The sequence below is a fragment of the Halichoerus grypus genome, chromosome 1, assembly GCF_964656455.1.
Source record: "Halichoerus grypus chromosome 1, mHalGry1.hap1.1, whole genome shotgun sequence".
NCBI classification, from domain to species: domain Eukaryota; kingdom Metazoa; phylum Chordata; class Mammalia; order Carnivora; family Phocidae; genus Halichoerus; species Halichoerus grypus.
Genome location: NC_135712.1, coordinates 101,762,815 through 101,778,135, shown reverse-complemented (window position 1 = coordinate 101,778,135; position 15,321 = coordinate 101,762,815). Strand labels below are relative to the sequence as shown.

General features: G+C 34.2%; 1 protein-coding gene and 1 non-coding gene across 4 annotated transcripts in view; both read right to left on the bottom strand.

Annotated features, from left to right (window-relative positions):
* Positions 1-508: 508 nt before the first annotated feature.
* Positions 509-15,321, bottom strand: part of KPNA4 (karyopherin subunit alpha 4) — a 56,609-nt gene continuing 41,796 nt past the window's right edge. For all 3 annotated transcript variants that reach the window (XM_036068548.2, XM_036068551.2, XM_036068549.2), the window contains 6 exons: positions 14,127-14,255; positions 12,661-12,765; positions 9,157-9,228; positions 7,890-8,052; positions 5,313-5,407; positions 509-2,491 (listed from right to left, as the gene is read on the bottom strand). In XM_036068548.2, the coding sequence (XP_035924441.1) occupies positions 2,393-2,491; positions 5,313-5,407; positions 7,890-8,052; positions 9,157-9,228; positions 12,661-12,765; positions 14,127-14,255 (663 nt within the window). In that variant the 3' untranslated portion in view covers positions 509-2,392. The remainder of the gene's footprint in view (positions 2,492-5,312; positions 5,408-7,889; positions 8,053-9,156; positions 9,229-12,660; positions 12,766-14,126; positions 14,256-15,321) is intronic.
* LOC118520509 (small Cajal body-specific RNA 7) lies at positions 13,588-13,911 on the bottom strand. The gene has a single exon (XR_004909700.2).

The window sequence follows — 15,321 nt, the reverse complement described above, 5'->3', positions numbered from 1 at the left end:
AGGATGTATTATAGGGTTAACTATTTTATAAAATCACTTGGCCTATTATAACCTTACTTTGAGCTAGATCTGCTTACTAAGAAACATGGATTATACAAAATACTCTTATGGTCAACTTCTGTTAATTTAAGCCTTCTGTAAAAAAACAAGCTTTGTATGTAATCTGCCACTTGTAGCCATGTGCTGAAGTTATAGTAATATGTAAAATATAGTTCAAGTAGTCTCTTAGTCTCTCTCAGTCCATTTTGCTAGAAGAATAAAGGAAGGTCAAAATCTTGGGCTGGACAGGGAGAAAGCAGAAGCAAAGACAGTGTCACCTGAACAGACCCAGTGGGTTAGAATATTAATATGTCTATATTAAAAGTACAGAATTTAAGAAATTTCTTCTGTTACATTGGTTCTAGGTCAAAAGCTTAAGGACAATCTAAAATAAGCCATTGATTCATACTCTAACTTTATGTTTATATTTATATATTAAAATCCAAACAGCACACACACACACCCCATGTAAAACATTGCTTTAAGTTTTAATGTTTATTTCCCCAAGACAGCCTAGCCTGCATTCTACTTGGATAAATTTTACAAGCTAGTTTTCTGCTGCTTCTAGTTTTAACTTTAACCATGTTTCTGATGACAAGGAATGCTGCAAAAATACTCTAGTTCAACAAAGAGTTATGATCACAAAATAATTTTTATCCATTCTACAGTGTTTCAGAATTACCAGTTGATTTTAAACACAAAGTAGATATAGATGCTAATGGTGGCTAATCTGGTATGTTTCTTATAGCAAACTGTTGTTCATGCAACACTTGTGCTCAAAGGGGAAGGCACAGGATTTCCTACAATGAGCCACCTTATAAAGAGTTCTTTTTGTACAAATTAATTTATGTCACATTTAATTTAGTGTGCATAACCTCAAAACTGAGGTATTATTCCAATTTATAAAAACCACTTGCATAACTTTTATGCAAGTTTTAAAAATACAAAGTTTTCTCCCTAAAGTGGCTCAAAATAGATTGTTCATGGCTGCCTACATCTAAGATAAAAAGATTCTAAAACAATTGAACAGATTAGGCATATTATTAAAGGTGTTCAAACCATTACTTGATTTGTACATCTACTCAAACCTCTTCATCGGTCTTTATTCAGCAGTACATATGCACCAAATTCCATTTTAGAAGTTTCCATATCATTTTCATAGAAAACAAAGTTTGAAAACAAGTAACATTTAAACACAGCACGGTATTCTACCACAACTGAAACTTTTTTCTTCTTCTTCTTTACAGGACTCAACAAAATCTAAAAATGAACTATGCTGTAGATTTACCTCATGCAAAGATCTTTATGTTATCTCTGAAAATGAAAAGGATGGCTTTTTAAAGCACATTTTACTGTTTTATACTATTATGGCAACTTGTGTACTGCAACACAGTCTATTTTGAGGGAAATTTATGATTTTTTTCATGCAAAAATCTACACAAATTAGTTCTGATGATATGGAAAGCTTTTCATAGCATCAAACATTCATCTGGTGCAAATGCACAGGGAAACCTTCCTGAAAAGTTTTCTGACTTGAGAAGCAACTAAAAAGCCATACTAGGTAAAGTAAATAAAAACTAAAAAGAAAAAAAAAGGAGGGGGGGTGGGTAAAGGGAAGACGGGGAATAGAAAACACAGGCTGCAGAGTAAACCAATGTCTGCTGCTAAACCGGTCTTTGTTTTCATGTCCAGTGTACATTAACACTTATGATCTCACTTTGATGATTTACTAGGTTTGTTATCAGCCCCCTGAAGGCGAATCAAGCTTGCATGCGTTCACATACAGCACCACAACCATACTCTCGTACACAGTCACTCCAGGACTAGGAGTCTGCTTCATGAGTGAAGAGCCCTAGATTTGAAAGATGAACCTGACTCCCTATCACTGAGCCAGACATTCATTCATCATTGTCCACTCACACATTGCTTCATAGCAAGGCCTGGGCTCGTTTTCCTTTGACTTATATGGGCATCGTATCCTCTTTTATGCTTACAAGGCTGGAAGATGACAGTACTGCACTTTCCCCTCAATTGATACAGAGTAAGTCAATGTTCCTTCTCAGGCACTGAAGATCTGTGACCTGTAGCCCTTTTTACTTTGAACAACCTAAATAAGCATTCATGTAAAGTTTTCGTTACATTTTGCCACTCATTCTCACTCGCACCCACTCGCCATCTTGACCTCATTTGGGCATTTTCTGTGATTCCAAATGAAATCTTCACATTTTCTTTCCCGATTTAATGCAGCAGCAGATCCCATGAGCCAAGCTTGATGGATCAAACCTTTTTATATATATGTATATATATATATATATCTCAGTGCTGCATTGTACCTAACTTCCACAACATCTTTCTAAAACTGGAACCCTTCTGTTGGTACGTTGGCAGATGAATTGAAACCAAATGTTCCACCTTGTATTGCCTCTGGAACAAGGCTAGGATCTTCATCAATCTAAAGGAAAAAAGAAAAAGTAAGTGATAATTAGTTTTAAAGGTTACATAAATAACATTATAGAAATATTCTCATTTCCATAAAAAAAGTACAAGAGAGATGATGAAAGCCAACATTGTCCTACCATCTCTTTAGAAAGCTGAAACATTTCGTAAAGGCTTTTTCTTTTCTTTTTTTTTTCTTTTTTAAGATTTTATTTATTTGACAGAGAGAGACACAGCGAGAGAGGGAACACAAGCAGAGGGAGTGGGAGAGGGAGAAGCAGGCTTCCCGCAGAGCAGGGAGCCCGATGCGGGGCTCTATCCCAGGACTCTGGGATCATGACCTGGGCCGAAGGCAGACGCTTAACGGCTGAGCCACCCAGGCGCCCCAAGGCTTTTTCTTAAAGGCACCAAAATGAGAGGAAACTTAAGAGAATATGCAAGATAGGTATCTTCCAAGAGTGACATAAGTAACAAATTGGAGATTGTCCCACATCTCAAACTGAGAGGATACTCACTATAATATCCCTTTTACTTGGGCAAATAGATAAAAGTTGATGACATTAAAAAACAATGCTGTCACTTTTGGAGAGTAAATGTAATCTTTAATTTTTTTACTAGCAACTGGAGATAAATGACATTTGGGCTTAAAATGGTAAAATAATAGCTGTGATATAATGAACAATGTTCTTTATATTTTATATCTAGGGGTTCTTTTTTGAAATACCACAAAAATCACTGACCTATATAGTACAGTTCCTATAAATATGCATATCATCTGAATTATTCTTTTCACAATGTAAGAGATTAACAGAGAACTTCATGTTAAGGTATTAGAAATCATAAGGTCTTGTGTATATCTACAGTTGCAAATTAGGACTTCCAAAAATCCAACTTTAGAACATGTGATAAAAGCTATCCTTAAGAGAGGATGTCTTTCTGGATTTTATTTCTGATTGCTTTAACTAGCATTATATTCTAAATAGGACTTAGCTTGATCATCTGTAAGTAAATAGTCCACAAATTTTCTTTGCCAGTATTGTCCTTCCCAGGTTAATGTTCAAATCATATACACTTAAGAAAATATTTAATAACATTCCATTCTTTTTTGATAATGTGGAAAAGTTTGGGGTATATGAATTATTTTTTGAAAAGTTGAGAATTATCAAAAAATCCACCGGTGGCTGTATCTAATCATAATTTTCTAAGGAATAACTGCTTTTAGATTTACTTTTCCAAAGAAGCAACATTAAAAATAAGTTAATACTTTAATTTCAACTACCATATACTATGAAGATACTTTTGTATACTACACCTTACATTATATGATAACTTATCTTTCTTCATGATTTACTGTTTCCATTTTATGTACCTTCAAATTTATTTTTGGTCACCTACTAAAAGTAACAGTGACAATATCTTCAAATATGGATGAACTATTGTCATAAAGGATTATCACTGTTTTGTTTATAAATATGCTATTAACGATATACAATTTGAGAACTATAAAGACATCAAGTGAAAATAAACCCTGACTTGTCCAGTGTCAAAAAAATTCTTATCATAACTCAAAAGCAAAAAAAACAACCCAATTAAAAAATGGGCAGGGGCACCTGGGTGGCTCAACCATTAAGCATCTGCCTCCGGCTCAGGTCATGATCCCAGGGTCCTGGGATTGAGCCCCGCATCAGGCTCCCTGCTAAGCAGGAAGCCTGCTTCTCCCTCTCCCACTCCCATTGCTTGTGTTCCCTTTCTTGCTGTCTCGCTCTCTGTCAAATAAATAAATAAAATCTTAAAAAAAAAAAAAAAAAAAGGGCAAAAGACCTGAACAGATATTTCTCCAAAAGATATACAAAGGTGAATAGGTACATGAAAAGATACTCAATATCACTAGGAATTAGGGCAATGCAAATTAAAACCACAATGAGGTATTACCTCACACCTGTAGGCCATCATTAAAAAGACAAGAGTTAACAAATGCTGGTGTGGATATGGAGAAAGGGGAAATCTTGTGCATTGTTAGTGGGACTTTAAATTAGTATACCCACTATGGAAAACAGTATGGAGGATCCTCAAAAAAATTAAAAATATAACTATCATATGATTATTTAACAATTCCACTTGTAGGAATACATTCAAAGGAAATGAAAACACTAACTCGAAAAGACATCTCCATCCCTATGCTCACAGCAGCATTATTTACAATAGCCAAGGCATGGAAATAACCTAAATGTCCACCAAAAGATGAATGGATAAAGAAAATGTGGTATATATACACAGTAGAATATTATAAAGACTAAAAGGAAATCCTGCCATTTGCAACAACATGTATAAACACTGAGGGCATTTAATGCTAAGTTAAATAAGTCAGACAGAGAAAGACAAATACTGTATGATCTAACTTATATGTGGAATCTTAAAAAAGACCAAAAAAACTCATAGGAAAGATCAAACTTGTGGTTACCATGGGTAGAGGGTGGGGGAAGAGAAAAGTGGAGGAAGCTGGTCAAAAAGTACAAACTTCCAGTTACAAGATTAAAAAAAAAAAGCTATTTTACAAGTAAACCTTTCAGCATTCCTGTAAAATAAAAAGTCCTCATTCTATTTTTAACTATTAATGGCAATAAATCTGTAAAAAAGAAAAAAAAAATCCTTGTTTTTGCCTTTAGAAACAGTAACTACTTTTTAAAATGCCCTGACAGACTTTAAAATATTAAAATATTTGTTTCTGAAAGTGACATTATTTTAATTCCATTCCAAAAAATGTATGTCCTAGCTTATATTATTTCTAGACTTATGTTTATACATAAAACTAAAAAAACTGTAAAATTATTAAATACATCATCTGAAGAGAAGAACTGATCAATGATCTCATAGGCCAATTTGTAGATGTCTTCATTTTCATGATTTTGAAGTTGTTCAATTTTCTCCAGTCCTGCAAGAAATTTTATGAAGTGAAACAATGGTAATATTTAAAATGTAAGAACAAAATATTTACAATAATCTTGGGACCACATAATCCCAATTTTTGGACTGCAAATCTATGATTTTTGGGACTCTATTCTAAAGGTGAATCTTAAAGATAAAAAGGTTTTATGCACAAATACAGCATATTTATCTTAAAAAGTTAACAACCTGAGTGTTTAAATGCATATAAATGTTTTAAGCAAGCAACAGACCCCTCTCTATTCAGCAGAGCACTATATAACCAATGTTTATAAGGAATAATAACATGGATTACTTTTGTTTGTTACAAGTTAAAAGCAGATTCTTTCTACTTTCTAGCCTCTGCCAAGTTTTTCTAATAAGCATGTATAAAAACAATGAAAATACTGGTGATTAATAAATATGAATGTTAAGACATCTGTTAAGTATTATGGAAAATGATCAAGATCAATCACAGTGTTTCAGGAGAAAGGGGAATTTTCCCTATAAACATTGAGCTTATTAAATCATAGGCAGAAACATTAAAAAGAATATATAAACTTAACTGATATGCAAATTGCATCTTGTTTTGCTTTATAGGAGTAATAATTTTAAGGCTTCTGAAGTAAAGTGAAATTGCCCTTTCATGAGTGTTCTTCTTTATCTCTATTCCTTACATGGGAGAAGTTGTTTTGGGCTCATTTTTCACTCTACACTCTACTTAGTGGGCCTGCCTTAAGTAAAAAAGAATTTAGCTAGGTACGCCTGGCTAGCTTGGTCAGTGGAGCACGCAACTCTTGATCTCGGGGTTGTTTGAGCCCCACGTTGGGTGTGGGGATTGCTTAAAAAGAAAATCTTAAAAGAAAAAAGAATTTAGCCACTATGATAGGGTGAGGACTTGTTCTTTTCTGGGCTTCAGAAACATAAAATTAAAATGCCTGTGTGATAATTTCACCAGATGTTTCATGGGTACTTAAAACTCAAAATGTCCAAACACAATTTGTTATTTGCCTTTCCTCAATTAAACTATTCGTTCTAATGTATTCTTACTTTGTGATAATAAACAACTTGAAATTGGAGAGAAAGCCTAGTAAGTTCCCCTTTCCCTCAATACTCTATCATCAAATCTCAAAAACCTCATAGTCTATCTATTTCTTGAATCCTGTCATCATTTATTTTGGCCCAACCGCTATATACTGTCTTAACTGGTTTCCTGCCTCTTGTCTCCAACGGTCCCATTTCCCTGATATCCATGCTCCATTTAAACATACCAATCCCTTAGGTAAAATCTTTCAATGGCTTTGTAACACCCTGGGGCAGAATTCACTGGGGAAGCTTGTAAGATACAGATTCCTAGCCTTACCTCCAGTGATGAGGGCAAGGCTCAGATATGGATTTTAATATATAAAAATAAAATTTTTAATAATTAAAATGTTTATGTGGGGAAAAAAAGTAGTAAAAATTTTAAACTATACTTGTTTTTAATTTTTCTGGTACTCAACTTCCCAATTAGGTTCCCTATTCTCTATCTCCTGTTCCTAACTTGATAGCTTTGCGTTTTCTGTTGCTCTGTCACTTTAGTAACTTTAAAAATACTTCTTTCTTTCAAGCCTCCGAACTCTTCCCTAAGCAAATTGAAGATATGGTTCTCTCACTCTTATAGTTACTTCTCCTTTCATTTACTTCTCCACATCTGTCAGAAATACCCTTCCTTTTGTGCTTATCTGGGTTGGTAACATTTACATTTTGTTCCAGAGCTACAACTGAGTCTTCCATGTTCTATCTACATGGTAATTCTAAGAGCTGAAAGCGAAGCCATGCTGTTTATACTCTGTGTGACTCTGGCACAGAATCAGATTTGGAAACTGCGTGACAGAATAAAGAATCTGCTGTGCTATCAAGCTTATAAGACCGCAGGGGCCTGGTTGGTGGCGCTATCTCCAGCCTCATGTTTAGGCAGTTTCTACCCCATACTTCGTGATTCAGCAACACTGAACTACTTATAATTTGCTGAATGCTAGGTCTCACCTCAGACTTTGCTCATGGTGTTATCTCTGCCTGGAACACCTCTCATCCCTTTTTACTTTATTAATCCTTATTCATCTCTCAAAATCCAGCTCAGGTGTCACTTCCTGCTTCTTCCAGGTATTTCATTTTGTTGTACATTTCTATTAGGGTAATTAGCACATTAAATCAGTTCATATTTATCTCCATGACTAAACTACATGCCTTGAGGGCAAGGACTGTGTCTTGTTTACCACTGTTTTCCCAGTACCTTAGCACAGTGCCTGTTCAATACATGGCAGCAATTCAGTTACCTAAGCATATGCAAGAAGCTGAGCAGAACTGTACATATAGAATATAGTATTTACTTTATTTTGTTACTTGATAATCTAAGACAGAAAAATACAGAAGTGCTACATTAGTCAGAAAATAAAGGCAGTTATAAAAAGAACATTAAAATGTGAAATAATAGCTTATAATAAACTTACCTCCACATTCTTCTATAAGATTGGCTATGGTTTCTGCCTCATCTTCAGCCATTTTTAATATATTACTTAGTCCATCAAGTACTACTTGCACAACTTGTGCATCTTTTACAGTCAGCAAGTTGCAAAAAGGCGGAATAACATTTTGTTGGATTAGATAGGCCACCTGAAGAAGAAAAACACCATGACAAAATAAACATAAGAGAATTTTGTTTGTGTACCATATGATTTCACTGAAATAATTTTGACTTCAAAAGTTTGAGTATGGAAACATGACCTCACCTTTCACGTTATGTTAGACCACATTAGATTATTTTATTATTTTATTGTTAAGATTATTTTACTATGAGATTCCTTCTCCTTTTAATGTAGGGTTTACTTTTCTTTAACTTAGGAAAAAACAAGTGAAAATGAAGGAATCACTCAACTTCATATGAAACATTTGCTGTAAGGAGTACTTTCTTCAAAGGCCCCTTCCTCCCCTTTAAGATTAAAAAATTATGAAATCTGTAAAGAGGATGGATGATTTTTTTTAAAGCTACAACTGTTCAATGTTATAGTATTCAATGTGAGAGTGCTATAACATTTAGAATCCTCAAATACCTGGCCACCTTCAATTCACTGTTCAATTGGTTATATAATATTTTCATAGTATTTTTCTATCATTTTTATATTTTGTTATATTGTCATTTCCATGTACTATGTGTATATTCTGCTCTGTATTCATATGTAAGTGGATTCATTGCTCACCACCAGTCTATAGCTTATCTGTGACAATGCCTCTTTAAACTTTACACCCTAGGCTCCTTACATCCCTTTCCCTAATTCCTAGACCCAGTCTTTTGGTTTACATTAGTTCCTTGCTTTGCTGCTGGTAAATTTTTGTTGCTGTTTGTGTTCTTCTTTTTGTTGGTGTTCATTTGTTACGAGAATCTGTGATGTTGTTTCATTCTGCCCTATTATGCTAAAAAGTCCTGTTTTTTCTTAATACTGTTAAAAAAATAAATAAATAAACCCCTGACTACGTATGTTTTGATCTTACCATGGATTAGAAAATTTTTGTAGGCCAAGATGGTGTAACACTTCTCATCTATGAAATATAACTAAAGGAAGTCAAGGTGACACTTTTATATGGGGGGAAAAAAAAAAATCACAGAATGCCTGTTATCTTGCTATTATTTTAAGTTATGATTTAACTGAAATCTAAATCTTAGAATTATCTGTACTGTTATTTTACCAGTTTTGAGAAATAAATAAGAGCTGAACTTACTTGATCTTTCCTCCCACTAATTGTTAAGTTACTTATGGCCCAAGCAGCTTCTTTCTGAGTGCCAAAATCCCCCTGTAAAAGCAAAGGATACAAATTGCAACATAGTTCAAATTGGGGAAAAGTGTTATCTGAAATGATTTTCAACTGCTTATTTCCCCAGGTTTTTTCTAGCCTTTCTATGTGCATACATAATTTTTACTTAAGAAAAGATTTTGAATTCAATTTACCCTAAACAAAACAAAACAACAATTTACCCTAAACAAATGCAGACTGCCTTTTGCAAACTCTCCTGGAAACAAACTGACTTGGTATTACTGTTCAATGAAATCAGATTAAATGAAGTCAGTGATAAAATAAAAGCAGTCAAAAAAAAAAAAAAAAAAAGGAAAACGTACATTTCACTTTAATCAAAGAAATGTCCAGTATCCTTTTAAACATAAAACAAGGTTTTAAAAATGATAATGTCCACCACTAATGAGACTATGATATAAAAATAGCACCCTCCTACATTACCTTTCAAATCTAGATTGAAAAAAATATACTTAAAAATCATTTAAAAAGTCATATATATGACTTAGTAATATACTTAGTAATACATTTAATAATTATATGAGGTTCTCAAAGGTGAGAATCTCTGAGAACTTACCAAGAAAATAATTTAAAACAAATATTATGTATCTTTCTAGATATCATCTTAGTAGCACATACTAGTCAGAAAGTAAAAGGAACCAGAATTCTCAACAACAGTGGAATAAATGACTAATTACAATAAATCTGCTGAATGGAATAATAACCTGTTGTTAAATATAAAGAAGACTAGCAACCTGGAAAAATGCTTACAATTAAGGAAAAAACCTACATAAATATGAGGAATAAAAATTAATATTGTAGTGGGCTATCTTTTTATATATCAGACTGATAAAATGTAAATATCAGTGAGGCTGGTAGGATTGTAAAATGGTACAATGCTTACAGAGCGGGGATGACATTATACAGCAAAATTTACACATATGCCAAAAAACCCTAATAAACAGGGGCGCCTGGGTGGCTCAGTCGTTAAGTGTCTGCCTTCGGCTCGGGTCATGATCCCGGGGTCCTGGGATCAAGCCCTGCACTGGGCTCCCTGCTCAGCGGGAAGCCTGCTTCTCCCTCTCCCACTCCCCCTGCTTGTGTTCCCTCTCTCGCTGTGTCTCTCTCTGGCAAATAAATAAAAATCTTAAAAAAAAAACAACCAAAAACCTAAACAAACAAAAATACTAATTTCCCCAAATAAAAAACAGAAATAAGTAACGTAACTATATATATCAAGTTGGTGACCTAATCACACATACAAAAATTATTTCAAGTGACAGATCATTTTTAAGTACATCGCTGATGGAATACATCCTAAAAACAATACCGCTCAAGGAAATCTTAAAAGTGGAGTAGTCAGGTTGTTAGTGGCAATATGATCTTGTTATTTTGATAAATTTTATATATCTCAATATATACTGTCATCTTTTTAGTTCTCATGTTCACAAAATTACTATATATTTTCTACTTTTTTTTTTTAAGTAGGCTCCATGCCCGAAGTGGGGCTTGAACTCATGATCCTCAGGATCAAGAGTCGCATGCCCTACTGACTGAGCCAGTCAGGCATCCCTATTTTCTATTTTCTAAAAACAAAACCAAACAAAATCAAACACATTATCACCCATTTTGTTCACTAGAAACAATGACAACCTTGTAGCAATTATCATCCTTAGGACCTGAACTATGATACTTATATACTATCTGCTACCTAAAAGGACACCCTGGAAAGTCTAGGTCAGAGAATACATAAAATAAGCTTGAGAACTGTGTCATATTCAAAAGATAGGAAGCTCTCATCTCAAAAACTACTGGGGTGATGTAAAAAAGACACAGGTGCTAAATTTAAGAGATTCCCATTGGTTCGGGACAATGTGCTAGAAAAAATAACTACAATGGAATAAAACTTACAAAATATATATAAAAATTCATAATTTCCTAATGACACTAAAAACTCCACCCTAGTATCCTTTTGAGGTTGTTAGGGAACCATGTTATTCTAAAAACTAAGTGAATAATGGGATGCCTGGGTGGCTCAGTCGGTTAGGCATATGATTTTTCATCTCAGCTCCGGTCTTGATCTCAGGGTCATGAGTTCAAGCCCTGAACGGAGCCTACTTAAACACACACACACACCTCCCCCAAAACAAAACAAAAACTAAGTGATAATGAGAATTCATCTTGCCTTTCTTATATGAAACATATTTCAGAGTAAACCAATAGCTGATAAAGGAAAAAGTTTTTTTCTTTTTTAAAGATTTTATTTATTTAGAGAGAGACAGATAGTGACAGAGATAGGGAGAGAGAGCATAAGCAGGGAGGAGAGAGAGAAGCAGGCTCCCGCCGAGCAGGGATCCTGACACGGGGCTCGATTCCAGGACCCCGCGATCATGACCTGAGCCGAAGGCAGATGCTTAACCGACTGAGCCATCCAGGCGCCATGAAAAAAGCTTTTTATTGAAAAATCGAAGTTAATACATAAACAACGACAGAATTAGAAAGTCAGCATTTTGCAGTTCCTAGTAAAATAAGGGATCCACACAATGATCATTAATGACTACCTGAAAACCACTAGTGAAAGACTGATGGCTAGGTTTATAACAATCAATTGGAGTAGGCTCATAACACCTGAGCTCACTCATCAATCTGAAGAGGACAGATGTAGGACATCTGGAGATATGGGACAAACAGTATATGTCTTCTGATGCAAATCATTAGGAAATACAGAGTAGTGCATTAAGCCTTGCCTAAAAAACTGAACTGGCTCTACCAGTTTATAGGAAACTAAGCCTTTACTACCAATTTGTAGAAAACATGGAGGGAAAGAAGATAGAGTTATCGTCTCTCTAATTACAGATCAATGTTTAGAAAAAACCCATGCCGTGCTGTGACATTTTAAATTGTCTCTTTCCCAAACGTTAATGTAAGCATGAGTGATGATACAGCATACGATTAAATAGCACACTTACTTGCTGTTTGATTTTGGACAATTTATTTGTCTATACCATAGTTTCTTCATCTGTCAAAAGGGGATAATTCTTAAGCTCATGGAGTTGCAGAGTTATATGAAATAATACATGTGGAGTGATGAGAACAACACATAAGCATTTATAATCAGCAGTAATAATTATGATTTTGAGTATTATCATCAGTAATGTGTTTTTTAAAATAGTAATAATGTATTTTTAATAAATCCCAGGATAATGGTAATATTGGTAAAGGAATGATACAGAAGAAGGGTCAGGGGTTCTAAAAAAAAATGTGTTTTTTATATGTAAAAACTGCTAGGTTCAAAGTTTTCACATTACTACTACTTTACTGTAGTATTCGTGCCGCTGTATAGGTTCTAATTAAACAGAAGTATATAATCACATAATTTGTTAAATTTAAATCCTTTTCCTCTTACTCAGATTATATACAAGATGATTTTCTTACCTTATCCAAAAGGTGTATTATCATTGGTACAAGATTGGCATCAATTACTGCTTGAACCTGCTGCTGATTTCCTGCAGTGATGTTAGAGAGGAACCACACTGCTTCCTGCAGAACAAGACCCCTTCAATATTTCTCATTAAAAATTAAAATCTGCATCTGAACTAAATTCACTACATTTGTTACAATGTTCAAATGATTTTATTATGGAATGAGTTCCATAATAAAAATTTCAGGAATCTCAACTCCTCTATCCCCCCACATTCTGTATTTTCTTTGAACAAATTGTTAATGGCCCTAATCCAAGTCATGATGAACTAACCCTTCTGAAAAATTCTTGAAAGCAATGTTCCCAAACGTAAGATTCAAAAGAAGCTTGTGTGAACAAATACTAAGGAATCCATGAGCTGTAATATAGATACAAATCCCAAAACTACTGTAAATGAGATTCAGCATCCCCCTCACATAATGTGCTTTATTCTCTATTCTATTGTGATCAAGAATGCTAGCCATAGTTGGTAAATCTAAATAGTGGATTGTTTTAGTATACTTATTTGTAAGTCATTCACTGCATCATTTCTCTCAAGAGCTAAAGTGGAACCAGATGTTTGATTGCTTCATTGGTCTACCTTAAGGATCTTTTTATGCTACCCTTTACACTTTAGTGGTGCTTACTGCTTTTGCCAAGATGATGGTAGTCAAGTGTTTCACGAGTTTCATAGACAATAAATGCACACTGAGACCAGTTAGCATGAAATAAGACAAAATATCAACCTCATATCCTATGTAGTATATTACTGTCATTTACCAGACATAATAAACTTATTACATTAATCAATGTAAAGGGAAACATTCTCTATTTAAAAAAAAATTAGTAAACAAATTTTATTCCTGAAACTATTAGTATTACCTAATGTGAAGTAGGCTCTTTTGGATCAGATCACAGGACCATGTTTAATGAACCTGTTAGAGATCGTAGGGTGCTAGGCTACTTAGGTGAGCTGTTCTTGGGTTATAATCATCGGCAATGTTGTAATCAACAGCCCGTGTATTTCTACAACAGCCTCAGATGCACTCCAATATCAGCATCACCAATCAGTGCTCCCTTTCAATAGCCTCCATGAGCAAGGACACACACATACACACACACACACACTCTATTATCTATAAATATTAAGTTTACTTAACTCACACATTAAAATTTTCCAATCACACAACATTCAACACCCAATTATCTCTATTTCATCATTTCCAAGAGAGCCAAATTTGCATTGTTTACAACTGGTTTTATATACAGAAAATCACAGAAATCCATGTTATAAAGAATAAAATATTCTATCTTCTCTTGATGTCTAAATGACGGTTTATATTAATAATCATTATAAATACTTCTGAATCCCTAATTTTACAAATGAAAACTGCTGAATATTTTGTGTGTTACTTATTAAATAGTATTTAAAAATACTTACTTTATTAATTTTCTCTTTGGGATGTGTCAGAAGTGCTGGGAAGTGTGAAAGAGCATCACAGTTCAAAACTACTTGTGTTTGCTCATCGGTTCCAGTAACAATGTTGCCCACAGCTCGAAGTGCTGCAGTCTGAAACAAAAGATTTAATAAGATGTTCTATTATGAAAGATACACTTTCATTCATGCCAACCTGTTTTTGAGCAAGTTGTGTCTGATACCGATTTAGGAACAGAGGAGTGAATAGGACAGGGTTATGGAGCTTACATTATTGTAGAAGAGAGTCAAGAAACAAACAAGGATAATTTTTGATAGTAATTAGGGCCATAAAGACAGTAAGTACTTTAGATTTCTGATTCACTGTTTCAATAAATTACAAACAAAAACACAGTGCTCTTCTGAAGGAGAGCAAGAACCTGTTTAGTATGAGATTTCACTATCGTATGAATTTGAATTATCAATTATTTTATAGTTGTATTAGGTCTTTTTCTGTCAAGTTAAAGCTTTTTGGGGGGCTAATTTTAACATTTACAAGACAAATGACTCAGTTTCCCCCCTCAATTGAGATATAATTTATATAACAAAAAATTTACCCTTTCAAAGTGTAAAATTCAGTGGTTCTTATATATTCAAAATTGTGCAACCATAATAGGTAATTCCAGAACATTTTTATCACATCAAAAAGGGGTATCTGTAACCATTAGCAGTCACTCCCATTCCCCCTCACCCTGGGGAGGGGGGTTGACAGCTACTATGCCTGAGACGTCTCTGAATTTGCCTATTCCAGACATTTCATATAATTGGAATCAGACAGTAGGTGGCCTTTTTTGTCTGGCTTCCTTCACTCAACATAATGCTTTCAAGGTCCATTCATGTTGTAGCATGTATAGATACTTCATTCCTTTTCATGGCCAAATAATATTCCAGTTATATGTAAGTGGAATATATTTTTTTTAACTATTCATTAGTGGATAAACATTTGGTTTTCACTGGCTATTATGAATAATAGTGCCATAAACATTTGTGTGCCAGTTTTTGGGTGAACATGTGCTTTTAGTTCTCTTGGGTTTATATATACCTGGCAGTGGAAAATGCTGGGTTATACGGTAACTCTGTATCTAACTTTTTGAGGTACCGTCACACTGTATTCCAAAGACGATGTACCATTTTACATTTCTACAGGTGTATAAGGATTCCA